Here is a 19,305-nt window from a genome sequence, read left to right as displayed (position 1 = left end):
TTCAAAGGGAGAGGCGCCAGGGAGAGAAGGAGAGGGGAAGCACTTTCTTCGTTCTACTGTGGGAGATCTTCTATTGCTAAAAGAGGGGAGAAGACGATGGGAAGTCGAAGAAGAATCGAGAAGAAGAGGCAATGGTGGGGTGAAGAAGCGGTCATGAAGGAGAAGAGGAGAAGTGTTGAACATGGGGAGGTGAAAGGCGATGGATGACCCCTTCCCCTGTGCCTCTTTTTATAGAGGGAGGAGGAAGAATCGGGAAGGGGAGGCTGTTGGAGATGAACGGGAGAGGAAGAAAGAGAGCTCGTGATTGGGAGAGGGTGGAGGGCCATCGCCTCTCTCGCCCTGCGGCTTTTCTCGCAACGGAAGGCCGTTGGAATTTTACAATGGAGGTCCCCTATATCTTTCAAAATTTTACAAAAGAAGGTTTTCAGAAAAGGAGTTTTTCAAAAGGGGTTTTAGCTAAAAGGGGTTTCAGAAAAGGAGGGCAAACTAATTTTCCGAATTTTTGAAGGAAAGACCCGAAAATGTAAGGATTTTAACAAGCGGGATCCAAATGAGGTTTTTGAAGCATTTTTACAAAATTTTTGTTTTAAGACTTTAAGATTTTTCTAAAATGAGGTTTTTGAGGAAAAGAATTTCAGAAATGGGGTTTCAAAATGGTTCTGGGTCCGATATTTTGAGGAAATATTGAATTTAAATATAGAATTTGAGAGCGGCTCCGAAGAAATTGATTTTTATTTTTATTTTTTGAAGAATAAGGGATCCGGGATCAGAATTGAATCCGGATATCCGATTTAGGTCCAAGATTGGGCTAGATATAAAAATTGAGTCTGGATTCCACCGAATCTGAGAAAATGAATGGAAATTTGATCAGAAATTGACCTAGTTTATTCAGAGAACGGGCCCAGGGGTAAAAAGGGGATTTTTGGATTTTTGGGAAAATTTGGGGTGTTCACACCCGACCCTTATGGTCTTGTGATGCGTAGAGATGGAGAAGAATGCCCACCGATAATCGGTAGGGCCTGTTTTTTCTTTTATTGCAATAATGAACTCAATGAACAAATAATAATGGCTGAATGATAAAAAAAAACAAATTGAACAAGCAATGCAAATGGAATAAGACAATAGGTAAAGAAAGGAACTGCTGAAACGATACAACTGCTGCCAAGAAATCAATATTCTCTGCCCCTCACGCAACTCTAGGATAAGGTTTTTAAAGGTTGTTGCTGGATCCGGGTCACGGGTCCAGCCCTGGACCCGAGTTGCAATCCGGGTCGGCTTCAGTCGGCTGTTGGCTCTGAGATGTCCTAACTGGTTCACGTTTGGAGTAGGTACGCAAGGGTACGTCCCTGCGTCGCGGCACCGTACCTGCGATTGGATCAGACACGTGGGTCCGATCGTCTGTCCTTTGTGGGAGATCGGGCGTCCGTGCCATGCTTGAGTCATGTGGTACAGATCCAATCGGGTCCTGCCCTGCATCAGAAAGCCATTTGGGGCTCCTCATAGAGATGTTGGGAGCCCCCAACGACTCTATGTGGGACCCCCAATGCATGTAATAAAAAAGGGGATTTAAAAAAAAATACAAAAAAATAAAGAGATAAAGTAACCTAATTAAAAAATAGTTGTTTCTATAAACAACTACGTAAAAAGACAAAAATACCCCTACTGGGTATTACAAATGAATTACATAATTTATATATATATATAGACATGTATATATATATGTATGTATATATATACATATGTATATATATTTTTAACATGAACCCCCCCTCTCTCTGTAATGCTTCTTGCATATGCACCACAATAAAATATTATTATTTGTATACTCTTGTGCACCCTTGTGTGGGTTTTGTGAATGTGCCCTTTTGTGGGTTTGTGAGTGAACTTCATAGTGGGTTCCCGGTGATTGTCCACATTTGTATAAACTTGGTGGACTTTGTTGGTGATATTTGAAGACCTCCATAACTTAACAGTTCAAGCTCACTTCTTATGAGATATGACAACAGTTTACCTTTATATTATTTCCTATTTCCTGAACGTTGTCCCTCACCTAAAATAAGGGAAAGAGAAGCCCCTATCAAAGTATGCAGTGTCAAAGACTCTGTCAATTGGAATTCTCTTGTAATTTAGAATGATTAGAAAATGTCAAGGGGTTCTGTCATGAATATTGGTCAACTATATCTATTGAGCTTGTCTTATTTGAAAATTTTCAATATGGAACATGTATGCATGAATTACAACATAGGGCTAGCAAAATTGAGCTATTCTTTAAATTAGGTAATATTATCAACCCATCTGTTCATTGCATGCCAGTAATGTTTTTTCTATTATCAAGGAATATTATCAGATTAGCATCAAAATGTTAAATGGAACAACACCATTTTATTGTTTCCAGTGTGTTGTGTGTGTGTCCTTTGAGCGTGCATGTGCGGTGTGTGTGTGTGGATGTGTGACTGAGCGTTCATGCATACCTCTGAGTTACCTGATAATGTGCACGTTTCAGCTTCAAACTGGCACATATACATGGGCGAACGAGTTTGCTAAGGAGCACAACCAGAATGGTGGTGCAAATGATCAGTGGGTGGATGAGTTCTCCAAGCTGAACCTTCATGATTGGGCAGAAGAATTCAGTCGTGAGGTCACTGAGGGAGCTTTTGACACTAGGGCGGATAACTGGGCTGATGCATATGATAAGTAAGTCCAATCTTAATTTTGACTACAATTCATGGGTATACTGATGTAGTTCTATTAAGTTGAGTTGCAATCACACATTCCATTTTCTAGGTTGCCCATTATCTTAGAAAGGGAAAAAAGTAAAACAAATGTAATCACAGGACTTCTTGGTACTGCATTTTGTGATGTTCTAATAACTGGGAATTTGTCATTGCATCTCATATTCTGTATGTATAACTTTATTAGTTATATTACTTTTCCTTCTTGGTTTGTTATTTTTGACAACAAAACCATGATGATGGAACTGATTTAGCTTCAAGTTGTTTTCTTCATATGCATGGTTATTAAAAGGCGATAGCTGAGGCTTGTTTCATTAAATGTCTCATGTCTCATGTCTCTTCCTGCCTCAGAGGCTTATGCTTCTTTACTTACCAAAGATGCCTAAGCCTCTTTAAGAGGCTTAAAAATAATCTAGTCGGCACTTTCAAAAGTATTCTCTTTTACTTAAATTGAAGTCCTTTAAAAAACAAAAGATCTCGTTATAATAACAAATGTGCACAGGATAAACAAGTACTTTGTGTAAGAAAGTGAAAAATGCACTACAACAAATGTCTCTCAAAAAGTTCTCACAAATACACCACAAGAACCACAAGGGTTCACAAAGAGAATTCAAAAATACACACTACCTGAAAAGGGTATACAACATAAAAAATAAATAACTTTATTGAGTTGGGATAAAAATCCCACACAAGAGAGAGATTTACAAGGGGAATAGCCCCATATTTATAGAGAGATAGAGTGGAGCCTTAAGGGAGCTGTTGGACTCCCCAACAACTCTATTAGAGCTGTTGGGGGGTCCAACGGCTCCTTTGGATTTACCTTTTTGACGTCAAAAAGGTTCCTTTTTGACTAGTCAAAAAGGTAAAGGCCAAATTTGTCCAATGAGGGAGTGGTTTGGCTAATCCTAGTTCTATTTCAACTAGAACTAATTAAACTAAAAATCCTAACTAGAAAGGAGATAAAACATTACATGTCTATGAGATTACATATTTTAACACTCCCTCTCAAACTTACGGTTGGATAACCGAAAGTTTGCCTAAGAGAAAGTGAAACCTAGGAGCAGCGAGAGGCTTGGTGAAGAAATCAGTCAACTGATATTCTGAAGCAACATAGGGAAGATTGATGGTGCCGCGCAAAAATTCCTCTCGAACATAATGGCAATCCATTTTTATATGCTTGGTGCGTTCATGAAATGTCCGATTGCTTGCAATATAGATAGAGCTTTTGTTGTCACAACACAGATTTGATGCTTTTGGACTTTCAACTCCCATATCGGAAAGTAGACGTCGAAGCTAGATTAATTCCATAGTAGTTGTGGCCATTGCCCTATATTCAGTTCCAGTTGATGAGAGAGAGACCTTTTATTGCTTCTTACATCACCAAGACACCAAGGATTCTCCTAAGAAGACACAAAAACCTGTAGTTGAGTGGCGGTCATTTGGATCACCACCCCAATCTGCATCAGTATAAGCAAACAATTCTAAGTTAGAGGAAGTAGATAAAAATAAGCCTCGAGAAATAAAATTTTTAATATATCTAATAATACGCAAAACTACGCCCATATGAACAATAGGGGCATGCTGAAATTGACTGGTTGTATGGACAACATATGCAATGTCAGGTCTTATGATAGATAGATACGATAGAGCCCTAACAAGTTGCCTATACGGAGTTGGATTGTCGAGTGGATCTCCATCATCAATCTTCATTTTGACATTCACAATCTCAGGGTATCAACATGTCTTTCATCTGAAATACCTGATCTGGCAACAATATCTAATGCAAACTTAGATTGAGTTAGCAAGTAACCTCTAGGTGAGTAAGCAACTTCTATATCAAGAAAATATTTCAAAAAACCCAAATCAGTCATTTCAAAATGTGTTTTGAGAAATTTCTTAATATCATAAACTCCCTGTTTATCACTTCCAGTGATGATCATGTTGTCAACATTGAGTAGAAGGATGATAATACCTGCATCAGAATTCTTAACAAACAAAGCTGTGTCAGTAAGACAAAAACGAAAACCAAAATCAAACATAACCTTACTAAACCTGTCATACCAAGCTTTTGGAGCTTACTTGAGACCATACAAAGCCTTCTTTAGGCACATTCATTCCTGGTGGTGGGTCCATGTATACTTCTTCAGCTAAAGTTCCATTTAGAAAAATATTTTTAACATCCATTTGAAAGATATGCCATCCCTTTATTGATGTAAGAGCGATTAGGATTCTAACAGTGATCATTCTAGCTACTAGGGCAAATGTCTCTTCATAGTCTATTCCATACTCTTGGGAATAACCTTTTGCCACCAACCGGGCCTTGAATCTTTCAAGAGTGCCATCACTCTTGGTTTTCACCTTGTACACCCAGTGACAACCAATAGGTTTCTTGTTGTTTGGAGGATGGTCTTGAATGGTCCATGTATTTGCCTTTTCTAAGGCTTCTAATTCAACTTCCATTGCCTTTGTGAAAACACGAGAGAGAGAGAGAGAGAGAGAGAGAGAGAGAGAGAGAGAGAGAGAGAGAGAGAGAGAACTCTTCTTGAGAAATTGGCAGCCCAAAACTGTCTTGGTTGCTGCACTAGTGCTTCATTAGTATAGGGTTACAATTATCTTTTATAAGGACAAAAGTGCCCCTTATAAGTAACGCATGTTACATTATAATACAACTAAAGCAAAACTCGTGAATGGATATGGATCCGATATCGGATCCATATCCAATCCATATTCCACATTCTAATACCCTCCCTCAAGTTGTGCATGGGGTTGAACCATGTGCAACTTGTTCTTCAGATACCAGGAACGGTGACTTGTAAGACCTTTTGTAAACATATCGGCAACTTGGTCTTCTGAAGGCACATAAACTGGTTCAATCTCTTTGTCGGCTATCTTTTGTCTGATGAAATGTTGATCGATTTCAATATGTTTAGTCCGACTGTGATGAACAGGATTGAATGCAATTTGTATAACACTTCTATTATCACACATAAGTGTCGAATTTGAGATATCCTCTCCCATCTCTGTAAGAAGATGCCTAATCCAGGTCACTTCTGCTGTGGTAGCTGCCATAGATCTATACTCTGCCTCTGTGCTAGATCTTGCCACAGCCTTCTGTTTTCTGCTACTCCATGAGACAAGATTTCTCCTAATGAAAACACAGCATCCTGAAACAAACCTTCTCTCATCTGGATCCCCTACTCAGTTTGCATTTGTATAGGCCAGTATGTCATGTTTTGGTGATTTCCATGAAGGTTGAGTATATGTGAGTCCATCACCCACCGTTCCTTTTAGATAGCGAAGGATGCGTTTGACAACATCCATGTGACCAGTCTTTGGTTCATGCATGAATTGAGATACTTGATTGATAGAATACACAATGTCTGGTCTAGTGAAGGTAAGGTATTATAGCATACCTACTAAACTCCGATACTTGACTGCATCAGGATATAACTCACCATCACAAATATTGAGCCTTTGGTTAACAACACTGGGTGTGGGTAGAGGTTTACAATCTGTCATTCCTGCTTTAGCCAGAAGATCAAGAGTGTATTTATGTTGAGTTAATGACATTTTATCACCTTGTCTGTCTACCTCTACTCCAAGAAAGTATCTCAGCTCCCCAAGGTCTTTCATTTTGAACCACATACTTACATTATAATACAACTAAAGCAAAACTCGTGAATGGATATGAATCTGATATCGGATCCATATCCAATCCATATTCCACATTCTAATAGCCTTGACCCATTCTGGTTGATCCTTGGCTATATCATAACTGGGAGGTTCTTCGTAAGAATGAATTAGGGCAATGAAGGCTTGATGTTTTGGTGAAAAAGACTCGTATGACACAAACTTTTTAGGAACCCTTGTGATCCTAGTGGATTTTCTAGATAAAGATGCAAATTCTAGTTCCCTTGTGTATTTATCCAGGGCACACTGTCTTTCTAAGTTTCTTCGTCTAGAGTATTGAATACAATCTTGACTATTGCTAACAGGATCAGAATCAATCACATCCATCTGATCATCTAGATCAATTTCTCTTTCACTATCCCTTGGAATTAGATCCAACAAGAAGGAATACTCATCTATTTCAGTAGAGGTTTTGTTTTCAAAAAAACTTTCATTTTCTAGAAAGGATGCATTCCTTGAAACATATAACTTATTGTTTTTAGGGTAAAAATACTTGTATCCTTTTTTATGACTGGCATATCCTAAAACAGCACAGAGGGCAGCACGGGAAGAGAATTTATCATTCTTATTCGTAAAAACAAAGCACTTGCACCCAAACACCCTCAGTCTAGAATAATCAAGACTTTGTTTATAAAGCTTTTCAGTGGGAGAGATATTGTTTATCGAGGATGAGGGCATCCTATTAATAAGATAAACAACAATCAAAATAGCTTCGGCCCAAAAAACTCTAGGAACTTATGTGTGATAAGTAGTGTTCTAGTTGTTTCTATAATGTGTCTGTATTTTCTCTCAGCTAACCCATTCTGTTTAGGGGTATATGGACAATTTTTTTTTATGTGAAATTCCTTGAGAGTTCAAATATTCGTTAAATTCAGTTGATAAAAATTCTCCCACTGAATTAGTGCGAAATATTGAAATATCATTCTTAAATTGATTTTTGACCAAATTATAAAATATTTAAAAAAAAAGAGAACACTTTAGATTTGTGTTTGAGAAAGTAAATCCAGGTATATCGTGTAAAGTCATCTACAAAAATTACATAGTATAGAAAACCACATTTTGACATAACCGGTGCAGGACCCCAAACATCAGAATGAATTAATTCAAGTGGTCGAGTGGAGACAAAAGTTCTTTCTTGAAATGGTAGTCGTTTCATTTTTCCAAGAATACATTTTTCATAAGTGAAAGTTTCAAAATTACAAAAATTTTCCATGTTTGGAAAATACTGAAGCTTGGATATACAAGGGTGACCAAATCTTTGGTGTAAAAGATTCAAGCATACTTTCTGAACATTGCAGCATAATGTTTTATTGCAGCATAATGTTTTCTTGGGTAATTCCAAAAAGTCCATGTAATACAAGCCTCCTTCTCTATGGCCTTCCCCAATCAGCTTTTCTGACTGATGATCCTGTACTCGACAATCATGAGAAGAGAATAAAACATTACACCCATGATCAATTTGTAGAAGATGGACCGAGCCCTAGAGGGAGACGAGAAGAGAGAGAGAGAGAGAGAGAGAGAGAGAGAGAGAGAGAGAGAGAGAGAGAGAGAGAGAGAAAGCTGCACAGAAAATCGAGAGCATCGTAATGTTATTAGGGCCTCTCTCTATGTTAAATAGAGAGAGGCTTAAAACATAATTACAAGAAAGCCCCATTATAAACGTAAAATTGCAAAAAGCATCTTACTATAAAATTACTTTACTTAAAACCACTTATTCTCAACACTCCCCCTCAAGCTGGAGCATAGATATCAATCATGCTCAGCTTGTCACAACATTTTGAGAAATTTGGTCTGGCAAGAGGTTTTGTGAACATATCTGCAACTTGGTCTTCCGACTTTAGATACTTGGTAGTGATATGACCAGCTTGAACCATATCCCTTACATAGTGACAATCAACTTCAATGTGCTTTGTTCTCTCATGAAATACAGGATTGTTCGCTATATATGTTGCAGCTTTGTTATCGCACATCATGGTCATGGGAGAGGAAACCTTCACCTGAAGATCAAGAAGAACAGTACGAACCCACATCAATTCAGCAGCTGTTTGGGCCATAGCCCGATATTCTGATTCTGCACTCGACCTAGAAACCACATTGTGTTTCTTACTTCTCCAAGAGATCAAGTTGTCTCCCAAGAACACACAAAATCCTGTGGTAGATTTTCTATCCACTACAGATCCTGCATAGTCAGCATCAGAATAGGCCACTATCTCTAGAGGTCCACCTTTCCTGAACAATAACCCCTTTCCAGGGGAAGATTTTAGATATCTGAGAATCATAATAGCTGCATTCCAGTGTACCTCAGTTGGTTTGTCCATAAACTGACTAACTTTACTTACTGCTAAAGCAATATCCGGCCTGGTCACAGTTACATACAGTAGTTTCCCTACTAGGGAGCGATAGCTTTTGCTATCAACTAGTTTTGACCCTTCTTCAAACAACTGAACTTTATGGTCCATGGAAATATTTGCTGGTTTAGCTCCCAACATTCCTGTTTCCTTTAATAAGTCAAGAACATACTTCCGTTGGGACAAAACCATCCCTTCACGGCTCCTGGCAACTTCTATACCCAGAAAATACCTGAGTGAACCAAGATCTTTTGTAACAAAGTGTTTTTGAAGATGAGCCTTTGTGGCTTCAATAGCTTTCACATCATCGCCTGTAAGAATGATGTCATCCACATATACCACCATAACAACTATGCCAGAGCTAGTTTTCTTTATAAATAGTGTATGATCTGCTGCTGACCTATTAAAGCCAAAACGTGACATCACTTCAAACAATTTTTGAAACCATGCACGGGGACTTTGTTTCAAGCCATAAATCGCCTTTTTCAATCTACACACCTTCTGACACTCCCCCTCAACCTCGAATCCTGGAGGTTGTTGCATGTAGACAGTCTCAGATAAGTCCTCATATAGAAATGCATTTTTCACATCTAATTGGGACAAGCTCCAACCATGCTGAACAACTACTGAGAGAACAAGACGAATGGTACCCATCCGTGCAACCGGAGAAAAGGTTTCAAAGAAATCAATACCATATGTCTGAGTATACCCTTTGGCTACTAATCTGGCCTTGTACCTTTCAAGTGAACCATCCGATTTGTATTTGATAGTATATACCCATTTACATCCAACAATGTCAGCATCCGCTGGGGAATCAACTAGATCCCATGTATGCTGAGATAGTAAGGCATCCATTTCTTCTTGCATAGCCAGCTTCCATCGAGAATCAAGCTCTGCCTGCTGATAGTTCAAAGGAATAGTTTCAGCAGATAAAGCTGAAATAAAAGATTTCATCTGATTTCCAATTCTAGCTTCGGAGACAAACTGAGAAATGGGATATAATGTACATTGTCGTATCCCCTTTCGTAGAGCAATCGGCCTGTTATCATCATGAAGATCACTATTGTCAGTAGAACGTACCTCAAAGGAAGAAGAAGATGGAGGCGCTTGTGGAGGTGAAACTCTACGCACATATACCAATGGAGGATTATGAAATCGGGAAGAGGATGAAGTGTGGTTCGGGAATGAGGGCACGGATTCCAAAGGAAAAGGAGGTATAGGTAATGGACAAGATTCAGTGTGATCAACCTGCAGCGGGGAACCGGTACTAGAGTAATATGGAGTGGATTCCAAGAAAGATACATCCGCACTGACATACTCTCGGCGAGAAGTAGGATCATAACATCGATATCCCTTTTGATTTTTGGGATAACCGATAAATATGCATTTTGTAGCTTGAGCAGCTAATTTATCACGGTCAGGACCAAGTTTGTGTACAAAACAAACACATCCAAATACTTTGGGCGAGAGGGAGAAGAGGGGGGTATTGGGTTTTAGGATATGAATTGGAATTTGATCACCCACAGAAAAGGAAGGCATGCGGTTGATCAGATAGCAAGCAGTTGTAATTGCATCTCCCCAGTATAACGCATGAACATTGGATTGAATCATAATGGTCCTGGCAACATCAAGTAGGTGACGATGTTTTCGCTCAGCCACCCCATTCTGTTGAGATGAATAGGCACAAGAAGTTTGTGGTTGGATGCCATTATCTTGGTAAAACTGTAACAAATTGTGTGATTTAAACTCGAGTGCATTATCAGTGCGAACAATCTTGACACTAGATTCAAACTGAGTTTTTATTTCAAGAATTAAAGATTTGATAATACTGGGAACTTCAGATTGTTCCTTTAGTAAAAACACCCATGACAACTTAGAGAAATCATCAACAATAACTAAATAGTATCGACACTGAGTCCTAGTAGGAATCTTACTAGGACCCCATACATCTGCATGAAGAAGTTCAAAGACTTTATTACTAGACTGACTCTGACTTGAAGGAAACGAACTTCGATGATGCTTGCCCAGCTGACATGCTTCACACTGGAAGGATGTGGTGGAAGAAATCTGAGGAAAGACCAAACGGAGCTTTGACAATGAAGGATGACCAAGACGACGATGCCACTGAGCAGGACTGAATGAATGTTCCACTGCAGCATGAACAATACCCATTGGATGATGTAGGTAGTAAATTCCATTTTCTTCATAGCCTCCACCAATCTTCTTCCCCGTCAGCAAATCCTGAAAATGACAACCCATTGGATCAAATATTACTCTACAGTTTTGTTCTTTTACAAGGCAGCTAACAGAAAGTAAACTTTGAGGAAATTTTGGAGCATGAAGAGCATTTTTCAACTGTAATGAGGAGGATATAGAAATATTTCCCTGACCAACAACCGGGGAGGTGCTCCCATCGGCTAATGAGACTCCAAGCTGGGCCTTAATACCCTTTAGTTCTGAAAAGACAAGTGAATTTTCACACAAATGTCTGGATGCACCAGAATCAATAATCCACTTACTGTCAGTCGGATGAAGAAGATTTCCGGTTGAATAGGCAACACCAGCAATAGGAGAGGTAGAACTCAAAGGACGAAGAGCTATCAGCTCATCGTACTCAGCACGACTGAGGGTGATACTACTGTCACTTGCAGAGATATTTTCCTGTGCCTTTGTTGCCTCGAGAGTAGTAACATGTGCTTTAGGAGCATATGACTTTGATGAAGAGGAGGTTGGTCGACCATGCTTATCCCAGCAACGATCTTCTAAATGTCCAGATTTTCCACAGAATGTACATTGAAGCTTTCCTCTGCCGCCCATACCTCGTCCACGACCTCGTCCTCTGATGTTCTGAAGATTTCCACGTCCATAACCAGATGAGACAACCAAGGCAGATGACTGAGTCACAGGCTGAGAATGTGGAAGAGATATCGCAAGTCTGCTCAAACGATTATATGCCTCAGCAAGAGTAGGTACATCCGAACCAGTCAGCATTTGGACTTTGGCAACAGAGAAATCTGAAGATAAACCTGTAAGAAACCTGGCAACCATAGTTTGTTCTTGATGATCCTTTTGTTTCGAACAACAGAGGGGTCTGTGAGCATTAAGTCTTTCAAACGCAGCTTTTACAGAGGCATAGTACTGGGCCAAGGTTTGATCTCCCTGCTGTAAATTATATATTTCTTGTTCGACTTGTAGGATACGACTCCCATTAGTCTCTTGTGAGTATGTATCTCGGAGATTGTCCCACATCTGTTTAGCTGTATTATAGTAAATTAAACCATCTGCAATATGGGGTTCGACACTATTCATAATCCATGACATAACTATGTCATTATCTTCATCCTAGGTAACATATTTTCCCACCTTTTCAGTGGGTTCCACTTCCAACAAGATATGTTTTCGACGATGTCCAGATACCGACATCATAAATGTTCTGGACCACCTGGCATAGTTAGTCTCATTCAACCTAACAGACGAGCCGTACGAAAATGGATTGGCAAATGCCTTATGTTCTCCAATATTTTCCAATTTTGAATCACATTTCGAAGTTTCAGCCATACTTCTAATTTCAAAACAAATAGACAGCCTCCAATCAGAAACAGGGATAACCGTGTGTTACACTCACACACCAACTGATAATACAATCAGCAACTGTTCCCACACGAACAAAACAAAACAAACCTCACGACAGTAGTGAGCAGCAGCCCACAAACAGAAAACAAAATTTCAGCACATCAGTGAATCACGACTAACAGAACTTCATAACACCACTACGTGTTGGAGTGCTGTTTCCAAAACAAAAAAAAGAAGTCATGACATGACACCACAAAAAAAAACACTCAGGACCCAAAAATCAGGGTATCACGGCTGAGATAGAAGCACTGATTTCTTTTAAACATTCTCAGCAGGTTAGAAGGCAAAGATAGTAACCCACAGAAACTGACGTGGGTCAGTGCACACTGTACCGATGTCCACGATATCAAGATCTCACGCAAATTAAAAAAATAGGGCCCCAACCATATGTAGAACCACCAACAGCAGGAAAACTCCCAACAGCAATCATCCACGATATCAAGATCTTCACGAAAGAAAACACAACAAGGCCCCAACTATATGTAGAATCACCAACAGCAAGCACACGCCTAACAGCAATCAAACTCCCAGCGTGGGTAGTTACCAGAATCACGGCAGGAACTACCAACGATACAAAATCCACAGCAGGCATCCACGACCAGCAGCATGCCCAGATCTGTCATCAGATCTTTAAAAAAAAATAATTTAAATCGCTGACCTGATTAGAAAAACTACACATTGGATCGAGGTTTGATCACGCTCAAGAAAGCCTCCACGATCGACTGTGCTTTGATCTCACTCGATCACGCACCCACGTCACAGTCGATACCAACGTCACAGTCGATCACGCTTCCACGATCGGCCAAGCTCTGATACCATGTAGAAGATGGACCGAGCCCTAGAGGGAGACGAGAAGAGAGAGAGAGAGAGAGAGAGAGAGAGAGAGAGAGAGAAAGCTGCACAGAAGATCGAGAGCATCGTAATGTTATTAGGGCCTCTCTCTATGTTAAATAGAGAGAGGCTTAAAACATAATTACAAGAAAGCCCCATTATAAACGTAAAATTGCAAAAAGCATCTTACTATAAAATTACTTTACTTAAAACCACTTATTCTCAACACAATTAATTGAGAAACAAATAAGAGGTTTAGATTAAGTTTAGGGATATATCTAATTTTTGGAACACAAAATCCTTTTGAGTTTTGAGAGTTATTTTCGAAATTTTCTATTCCTTTTATCTTAAGGGCTGTTACATTCGCAGTAAAAACACTCAATCCACTTGAGTTATAACAGTGCGACAATAATTTTAAATTTGGTGTCATGTGAAAGGAAGCACCAGAGTCAAGAAGCCATAGGGGTTTACCTGGATCGGAGATGCCAACAGAAGAAACAACAGCTCCAGCAAAGGAAGAAGTTCCTTTAAGAAGAGGTTGTAGAGCCTCCACCAACTGAGTTAGAGACATGTTTCCAATTAATGTCTTATTTGATTCTTTCGTTGATTCCACAATAGCTACCTTCTTCTTATAAGGTTTTTTCAACTTTGGACAATAAGTTTTAACGTGTCCTGGTTCATGACAGTAATAACAAATAACTTTTCTTCTTTCAAAATCACCTCCTTGTCTTTCATTATTTGTCCTTCCAACATGTGGCAGTTTGTATGTGCGAATGTGATTGCCTGGTCTTGATACAACTAGAACTGTATCATCATCACTCTTGGCGACTCGTTTCTTGAGTCTATTTTCTTCCATACTTAGCTCTTCAATTGTATCTTCAATAGAGGGAACCTTTCCCCGATGTAGAAGATCGGACTTGGTTGTTTCAAATTCGGGTCTCAACTCATTGATAAATTGAAAGAATGCTCCACATTTACTTGATTTTGGCGAAGATCAATATCTTGTGGGCAATGCCACTTTGGTTCAAGAAGAGCCAACTCTTCCCATAACTCGGATAAGCTATTATAGTACTCCCTAATACTCTTCTCCCCTTGTACCATATTTCAAACTTTTTCTTGCAAATTATAAATGTGAGCAATATCTTTAAGAGAATACATTCTCTTAAGATACTCCCATACATCATTGGCGTGTTCAAATTTTGCGAGACTTGAACACTTCTTTATATCCACACTAGAGATTAGCCAAGACATGATCTTGGTATGACCCATTCTCCATTCTTTCCAATTTTTCTCATACGCGAAGATAGCTTTATTTTTTTCAACTTCCGAAAGAGGTACTTCTTTATCTCCTTCTTTGGTGAGAGTTAGTTGAGGTTTCTCGTTGGTTCCATCAACTAAGCCCCATAAACCTTTTCCCCAAAGGAGGTGCTTCATGATAGAAGCCCATGTTATATAATTTGAATCGTTTAATTTTATGGGCTTAATGGTGACATTATCATTGTCATCCATTTTACTATCTTGAGAAAGAAATGAGAAAAAAGATACAAATAAAAAAGAAGAAGTATTTTTACCACGAAAACAAGAGTGGGTAGCCTTCCAAGCTTTTCACGGCTACACAATCAATTCTTTAAAGAGCCTTCACTTTCTTGAAGAAATACTTGAATGACACACTTCCCAATGCACGTCCACCAATGGCTCTGATACCATGTAAGAAAGTGAAAAATGCACTGCAACAAATGTCTCTCAACAAGTTCTCACAAATACACCACAAGAACCACAAGGGTTGACAAAGTGTATACAACATGAAAAATAAATAACTTTAATGAGTTGGGATAAAAATCCCACACAAGAGATAGATTTACAAGGGGAATAGCCCCATATTTATAGAGAGGTAGAGAGGAGCCTTAAGGGAGCTGTTGGACTCCCCAACAGCTCTATTAGAGCCGTTTGGGGGTCCAACAACTCCTTTGGATTTACCTTTTTGACTTGGTAAAAAAGGTACCTTTTTGACTAGTCAAAAAGGTAAAGGCCAAATCAGTCCAATGAGGGACTGGTTTGGCTAATCCTAGTTGTATTTCAACTAGAACTAATTAAACTAAAAATCCTAACTAGAAAGGAGATAAAACATTACATGTCTATGAGATTCCACATGAGATTACATATTTTAACACTTTGCACATAACTCCCATTCTTTGAGTAAATAGGCTAGACAACTAGAATGCACTAAACATAGGAAAAAAAAGCAAATAAGCAAAAGTTACCCTAATAATTATCTATTATATGTCAAGTACTTTGAAGGGGCGAAGGATAAAGTTTCTCAACATTTACACAATATTTATATAATGTGTAACCATTTATCTCTATGACATTATATAATTACAAATGCAAAAAGTCTCCTCCAATCTCTTGTACTGTCATTTAACATATATGGACCCACTAACAATGGGTCAAAGTTTCGTGTAGAAATCATTCTTAAATTAAATGCTAACATCTATGTCACATGGGTGCGGGTGTAAAACACAAAAAAAAAATTATTTAGATTCGGACCGGATTCGGACCCGGACCCGAGGCCACCACCTCTCGCTGTCATTAAGAGACGGCGAGGCAGGCAGGAGAAGGGTTACGAACCCCCCCTCACCGCCTCTCTCCCTCTTGTCTCTCTCTCCTCTGCGTTGCCGAGCACCGCCACCGACGACCCCCTCCTTCCGGCGACTTCCTTTCTCCGGTGAACTCCTCTCCGGCAACCTCCCCAGGTACGCCCTTTTCCCCTCTTTGCTCTCTCGTCTCTCCCTCGATCTCCTCTCTTTCTCCCTAACCTTTCCGTTGCGCAGGGAGGGGGTCGAGCTGCCTCCCTGCTGCCCTAAATCATAGGGGAGGGGCAAAGCCCCCTCCCTGCGACTCTTTTCAGCGAGGGAGGGGCCGAGCCCCTCCCTGCGCCGTGTTTAGTAAGGGATGGGCCGAGCCCCCTCCCGGTGCCCTTTGGTTGTAGGGGAGGGGTCCAGTCCCTCCCTGCACCCTTGTAGGTAGAGGAGGGGGTCGAGCCCCCTCCCTGCTTCTTGTTACGGCAGGGGAGGGGTTGAGCCCCCTCCCTGCCTCCTGTTACGGCAGGGGAGGGGTCGAGCCCCCTCCCTGCTCCCTGTTACAGCAGGGGAGGGGTCAAGCTCCCCTCCCTGCTCCACCTTTAGCAGGGGAGGGGCCCAACCCCTCCCTGCTTCTTTTCCGGAAGGGGAGGGGCTGAGCCTCCTCCCTGTTACGGTAGGGGAGGGGATGAGCCCTCTCCCTGCTCTTTGTTTTGACAGGGGAGGGGGTCGAGCCCCTCCCTGTTCCTTGTTGCGGCAGGGGAGGGGTCGAGCCCCCTCCCTATGCCTCTTCATGCCCCTGCCTCTGCTGTTTTTCGACAGGTAGGGGCAAGCCCCCTCGCCTCGCTCTTCTCTGGCATCAGGCGGGGGCTTCACCCCCTACATCTTTACATTTCTTCAGGCAGGGGCCAAGCCCCTGCCTCCGTGCATGTTTGACAGGCAGGGGCGAAGCCCCCTGCCTCTCTTCTACTTTGTCAGGCAGGGGAGCAGCCCTGCCTGCCCTCGCTTTATGAGGGAAGGGGTGCAACCCCCTGCCTCCTCGTTGTTTGCTGACAGCAGGTTAGCAGGGGCTCGCAACCCCTGCCCCTACTTCTTGTGCTGATAGTAGGTACGACGCAGGGGCACGATGCCCCTGCCTCTGCTTCCTTCACGTCAGGACAACGACAGTGTCCTTGACTTTCTATTTTTGGTGTTAGCGTGCTAAGACTGTCGCTTTTGCAGTTCGTATGACGGATCCCGCTCGCGCTCCGCGACTCGAGCCGTCAATTGTTTACACCCGCAAACGCCAGCAAGCTCGCAACTCTCCAAGGTAGGGAAAGATTGCACGGAAGACTTGGACAATTGAATTAAGTTTAATTAACTAAAAATGATCATTAAATAAATATATATATTATATATATATATATATAGAAATATATATATTTATACGAGTACACATTTAACTCAAGGACGCGGATTTGCGATCATTGTCCTTTACTTTCTGTTAGTCTTTACTTTGCCGTCGCGCATTGCGCAAAGGTTTTGCGTTGCACTCCTGCTTACAGTCTTTACTTTGCTGTCGCGCATTGCGCAAAGGTTTTGCGTTGCACTCCTGCTTACAGTCTTTACTTTGCCGTCACGCTTTGCGCCTAGGCTCTTGCTTTTGCATATGTGTTGTTACTGCCTTGCTATTGCAGATGACGCTCAGGTTTTCGCTCATTGCATACGCTTTTGAGGCATCCTCGTGGAGGATGCAAGAAACATCTACCACTCTCCCTCTTGCGACAAGAGTTCAGTCGGGAGCTAGCGATACATCCTCGTCTAAGGAGAGGGATACCTCGCAAAGATCCTGGCTCTTCGTGTACGCAGTTCCTGCATAGTAGACTTTAGATTTAGGGAGCTGCGGAAAAGCATCAAAGACTGCTCAAATCAAAGCATTTGGAAGGATGTGATTGGTTGATTCTGTTCGTCTATTCGGCATATCTCGGGTGATCCCGAATTGGGGTTCGAGCGGACTTCTTAGCGGGGGTTCTGTTGAGAAACCCGTATCCCGTCTATCGAGGCCGGTATCGAGTCATGCGAGGCATGTAGATACCCCGATAGCGGATGAGATTCTAGAAAATTGCATGCAAAGTGTTGGCACAAGCTGCTGGCTGTTTTAAAAGATAAAGAATGTCAAAAGTAAAGTTTGATAAACATTACATCTTTGTGAAACACTCCTGTTGAGGCTCCTATTGAGGAGCTATATCCCTTTCATCCTAGAGTACTTGTAGTCGTGCACTACACGCTAGTACTGCGATGATCGGATGAGACAGTCGTGCGACCTCGAATAGTGTTAAATGCACAATGCTGTAATCACTTAAATGGTGACTGATTCGTCTTCACAGGCAAGATGCTCGAGTGACTACAACATAGAATGAGTCGTTAGTTAAGCAACCCCTAACGCACCCATTCGCTTCTTGTTGTCTGTCAAGGGAGAGGATAAAGCAGTACAAAACTCCAATGGACAGGTTGTTAACAACTCCACGGGCAATGATCCGGCCTCCCCAGTCATTGGAGTTAGGAAAAAGAGGCTACAATAGTTAGCTCAACACTTCTGCAGAAGTTGGATGCATCCGTGGCACTGCTTACCTGCCTTTGGGGAATCCTCTCTCGGCTAAAACCGTTCCTTTAGGAGCGAACTCAACTAGCTATTCGGGTTATTGAAAATACATAAAATAACAGACGCCCAAACTAGTCTCAGTTGTTTCTACGTTTTGCTTGCGCGTACCCGCAGGTCAGTAATATCGAAACATAAAGTCTATTCACACTGGTTGATTGCTCGCTTGCTCGATAGTTCAGTATGCTACTCGTTGAGCTATGCACGCCTATCAAGGCGTTACTCTATTTGGTTAAACTGCTTACACAGTTCTTTGCTGAGTAATAACTAGCTTCTCATACTAGTTAAGTGCTTATAATAATAACATTATGCCAGTTGCTACATATTAGCATGTGACTTGCTTTACTCCTTGGTCGAACTGCTTGGTGCTTGTTGTAACGTAGCACTTGTTGGCTTGCATCTCTTATGATTGATGTGATTACATACAACTCGTAATCTTCGAACTGGTGGCAACTAGGATTGATGTGGCCGCTTGTCTTATAAGTTGCTTACATATTGTGAGATAACTGCTGCCGTATGATTGCTTATCATGTATAACTTATGAATGACTTGCGAGCATTGTTATGAGTGCTTGTCTTATTCAGTTTTTTGTTTGGCTGTCGGATAAAGTTAGTTACTCTTCGCCTATAGAATCAGTTGGATTGCCATATCTGCGTGTTCCCATGTGTTGTTTACGCATGCTTTGAGGTCCTATTTGAGGATTGCAATGTTCCTTGTGACAATAATTCAATGCGTAATATTATATGCTTCTGTGTGATATGATTGATGTGCCTAAGTGATAAGAAATGTTGAGAGTATGCGATAATATGTTCATGGGGCATGAAAATTTATTGGAGGAATGGGTGATCTTGTGT

General features: G+C 40.9%; 1 protein-coding gene across 3 annotated transcripts in view; it reads left to right on the top strand.

The window, feature by feature from the left end:
• Positions 1-19,305, top strand: part of LOC149812578 (peroxisome biogenesis protein 5-like) — a 72,408-nt gene that overhangs the window by 21,105 nt on the left and 31,998 nt on the right. For all 3 annotated transcript variants that reach the window (XM_089991943.1, XM_089991945.1, XM_089991944.1), the window contains one exon: positions 2,504-2,694. In XM_089991943.1, the coding sequence (XP_089848069.1) occupies positions 2,504-2,694 (191 nt within the window). The remainder of the gene's footprint in view (positions 1-2,503; positions 2,695-19,305) is intronic.

The sequence above is a fragment of the Nuphar pumila genome, chromosome 16 (genome assembly GCF_984573655.1).
Source record: "Nuphar pumila chromosome 16, dmNupPumi1.hap1.1, whole genome shotgun sequence".
Taxonomy (NCBI): domain Eukaryota; kingdom Viridiplantae; phylum Streptophyta; class Magnoliopsida; order Nymphaeales; family Nymphaeaceae; genus Nuphar; species Nuphar pumila.
Note: the sequence above shows the minus strand (reverse complement) of the source record. Positions and strands in the feature narration are given on the sequence as shown.